Source organism: Crocuta crocuta, unplaced genomic scaffold (assembly GCF_008692635.1).
Source record: "Crocuta crocuta isolate KB4526 unplaced genomic scaffold, BGI_CrCroc_1.0 scaffold84, whole genome shotgun sequence".
NCBI classification, from domain to species: domain Eukaryota; kingdom Metazoa; phylum Chordata; class Mammalia; order Carnivora; family Hyaenidae; genus Crocuta; species Crocuta crocuta.
Window position 1 is genome coordinate 5,781,317 of NW_027530213.1, and position 4,020 is coordinate 5,785,336.

The 4,020-nt window shown below is 49.9% G+C and overlaps 1 protein-coding gene across 1 annotated transcript in view; it reads left to right on the forward strand.

The window, feature by feature from the left end:
- RUNX1 (RUNX family transcription factor 1) overlaps positions 1 to 3,776 on the forward strand; it is a 250,227-nt gene extending 246,451 nt beyond the window's left edge. The window contains exon 9 of the mRNA XM_077765499.1: positions 3,376 to 3,776. Coding sequence (XP_077621625.1) covers positions 3,376 to 3,776 — 401 coding nt within the window. The remainder of the gene's footprint in view (positions 1 to 3,375) is intronic.
- The last annotated feature ends 244 nt before the right edge of the window (positions 3,777 to 4,020 follow it).

A 4,020-nucleotide genomic window follows, 5' to 3' on the forward strand; every position in this document is an offset into this window, starting at 1 on the left:
TGCGGGCGGGGTCCTTGCCTTCTTGTCTCCCTCTCTTTTCCGTTGCAGACAGTCTCCACACCTTGTCTGAAAAGAGATGTCATCTGCAGGTTCTCCTTTATTTTTTTTTCTTTAAAAAAAAATTAATGTTTAGCTGCCAACCTGGGCGACAGACAGCACGCATTAATCTGAGTCATGCAAAAGATCCTTTTAAGGCAGCCATTATCTGCTCAGGCTGTTTAATCCTTTGGGGGCAGTGGGAGGGGCCGGAGTGGGACAGCTTTCATCCACATCAAGCTGCAGAACGAACACTTGAGCTGTCATGGCAAATATTTAGCCCCATCGGTGGGGAAACATTTCCAACGAAAATACCTGAACCTCCTAATCCCTAGATTTCCTACTCCTTAAAAGCTCCCTGTGAATATTAGGGCTTCCCACCCCCACACGCCATTGAATAAGGGGGCGCCAGGCCAGCCGAAGGGACACATGAGCTACAGCCCGGTGGGGTGAGTGGCACATGGCAGTGGGGCTCAGTAGGAAGTGTCAGACCGGACATAAAAATGGCCCCAATTATTTGAATAGGCCATCTGAATCGGAACATATCTGGAGGGCCGAAGCTCTTTTACTATCAAAATGAGTGGAAAAAGACAGAGTGGCCAAATAGATGGCCTCTTGTGGAGCGGCCCGGGGACTGTGTAGACAGGAGAATCGCGGGCAGTACCGAAGAGCTTTCAGCTATCCTGGCCACACGTGAAAGAGCTCTTCTCCCCTGACAGCTGAGGCCGTAACATCATTCCATGACTTACGTCCGTGACCAATTGCGGACTCACTCGGGATTACGGTAACTTGGTACCGTCACCAGCTTACCACGTAGTAGTAGTTGGAACACACTGGCAGAACATGTCCAGACATCGCCATGAAACAGGGTGACCTTTCATTCATTTTTTCCAGTGGATTCACCTTTTTTGTCTCAGGGCAAATGAAGCAAGAGGAATAATGGGCGGAGCCATTAGCTCCTGTCCTGAGTTATTGCATCAGATGCCAACGAATTGATTGTATTTGCCGAATGCTCTTCCCCCTACCTTGGATTCTCCCTAGACTATAGACATTAACTGGAAAAACGGAGTCAAGCTTCCTGTCACAGCTCTCCGTGTGAGCAAAAACAAGTGACACAGAGCTTGCTCACAGACGGCCCCAGTCCGCGGGCAGGGACGAATGCTCTGGAATGAGGTGCGGCCTGGCTTCAGGACGGGCTCGAGAGCAGCCATGGAACGGCAGCTCTAGAACCTCTGTCAGTTTACAACGTTTCCCCGGCCCACATGTCTGCCTCGCTTTGAAAAGATTAACAGGAGTGTTTGTTTAAAAGTCAGACTCCTGGTTTCCTCATTAGCAGAGAGATTGGCTGCAGACTTGGGTTGTTTCTGTAAACTTTAATTACCTCTCTGATGAGGAGCATATACCCTCCTCATCACATTCACCCCGAATTTATGGAGGAGTTCATTCAGAGAGGGAAGGAGGAGAAGGGAGGGGGAGAAGGGGGAGAGAGCGTGAGGAGGAGAGGGAGAGAGACAGGCAGAGAAAGGCGCACACTAGCTCTCCCTGCTGGAGTAATAGGCTTGAAATATGAGGAAGTTGATCAACCCCGGATGCCTTCCAAAAACAGATTAATCCACCCTGGTAGCTTTCCTTTCAGAGCAAACTCTTGGCTCTGTCAAGTTTCTCTATGGGCCCGAACACAAAAGGACACAGGCCACATGCCCTCCTGGGCTTGGAGTTGTTTTATATGTTGATTTGAGAGCTTAACAAATTTTAAAACGTTTAATTCTTGCCTCTGCTGCCTTTTGGGTTTGCTAATATAAAGACTACGGCCCCGGCCCAGTCATTTAATGAAAAATTCTGAGGAACAGAAATTAACCCAGGACACCATGCTACATCTACAGTGGTTCTCCGGGGGGGGGGAGAGGAGGGCCTTGTCCCCCTTCCCCTCCCCCGAGGACATGTGGCAGTGTCTGGGGACATTGTTAGTTGTCACAACGCGGGGTGTGGGGGCACCGCGGACGTTTGGTGGGCAGAGGCCACGACACTGCCAAACATCCCACAGTGCGCAGGACAGCCCCCCACCGCCCCAACAAATAACTGCCCCAAAATGTCAATAGTGCTAACTGTTGAGAAACTGATCTACAGGACACAGGCAGCACTTCCTGGCGTCCAGACCCCCTCGTAGTTCCCAAGGGCAGCCTGTGGTTGAGAAAAATGCAGAAGGATGCAATGAAGGCCAAAGCCAGTCTCCGAAACCATAAATGCATAATCCTAACAAAGTGAGTTTTATAGACCAAGCTTTGCCATTCCTGGTAAAACTTCATGTGCGAAATGGAGTATATACATCAAGGCCCTACAGCCGTTTGTGTTAACAAGGCAGTGAGGCACAGAACCGGTGAAGTGAACCACGTGAAACCGAGGCTGTGTTTCTCTACAAATGTGGAACAAGTCTAAAGATAGATGTAGCGGAGAAAGAGCGCGGTGCTACTGACACTCACCCTCAGTCACTACAATGGCAAGCGTCAGATCACATCATAAGAAATTGCCAATTTTTAATTGTTTGAGGCCTACAGAAACATCAGTTTCCTATGATTCAACCTAAATATTATTCAATATTTATATATATATCAATATTACAACACAATGTCATATATGTAGGATAGATTCTATTAATATTTATCAGCCCATGCCTCCATTACGTTAGTATTGTATGATTTTATAAGTTACATCTTGTTATAATTATGTTAATATCACAGATTACACTTATATTAATATTGGCATATTAATATAGTGATGATAGAGGGCCGGCCAACTTTTTAATGTAAAGGGCCAGATGGCAGATATTTTAGCTTTCTGGGTCCCACGATGGGTCCGTGTCACGACCGCTCAACTCTGCTCCACAGCAGCCCTGCTGACACATCAAAGAATGGGCAAAGTTCATCCCAATGAAACGTTTCGTATGGCCACTGAAATTTGAATTTCACAGGATTTTCACATCAGGAAATATTCTTCCTTTCACTTCTTTCAACCATTTAGAGAAGTAACTCATTCTTAGCTTGTGAGCCACGCGAAAATTGGTGGCAGCTGCAAGGTGGGTTTGCTGACCCCGTGGTTACACCGATATCATATTATACGTATTATATCTACCCATTACTGTACGGTATATTACATCCTTTGTACACGAACTCGCGTTACGCCACGGCCGTCGCGGCCATCCTCCCACCTCTCTATCCGCTTGCATGCTGGGTAGGCCCCGGGCTCCCCGGGCAGCAGCATTCTGGGTACCCCTGTGGGCGGGAGGGGCGGGGCCTCCTCCACTCGCGCCTCACGCTTCTCTTCTCCCTCCCGCCCCCGCAGCGGCGCCCGACCTGACGGCCTTCGGCGACCCGCGCCAGTTCCCCGCGCTGCCCTCCATCTCAGACCCCCGCATGCACTACCCCGGGGCCTTCACCTACTCCCCGACGCCCGTCACGTCGGGCATCGGCATCGGCATGTCGGCCATGAGCTCGGCCACGCGCTACCACACGTACCTGCCGCCGCCCTACCCCGGCTCGTCGCAGGCGCAGGGCGGCCCCTTCCAGGCCAGCTCGCCCTCCTACCACCTGTACTACGGCGCCTCGGCCGGCTCCTACCAGTTCTCCATGGTGGGCGGCGAGCGCTCGCCGCCGCGCATCCTGCCGCCCTGCACCAACGCGTCCACGGGCTCGGCGCTGCTCAACCCCAGCCTCCCGAACCAGAGCGNCAGAGGGAAACTGTGAATGCTTCTGATTTAGCGATGCTGTGAATAAAAGAAAGATTTTATAGCCTTGACTTCACTTTTTAACCAAGTTGTCTATTCCAAAGAATGGAATTTTTGGTTTTGGGGGCGGGGGGAGGGAGGGGGGAATGCAACTCCTCTTGTTTTGGTATCTAATTCATATTTTTAATTTTCTCTTCCAGCACCTTATAAATTGCAAAATGAGTGTTTGCATTTGGGGTGGTTTTTATTTTTATATATATAAA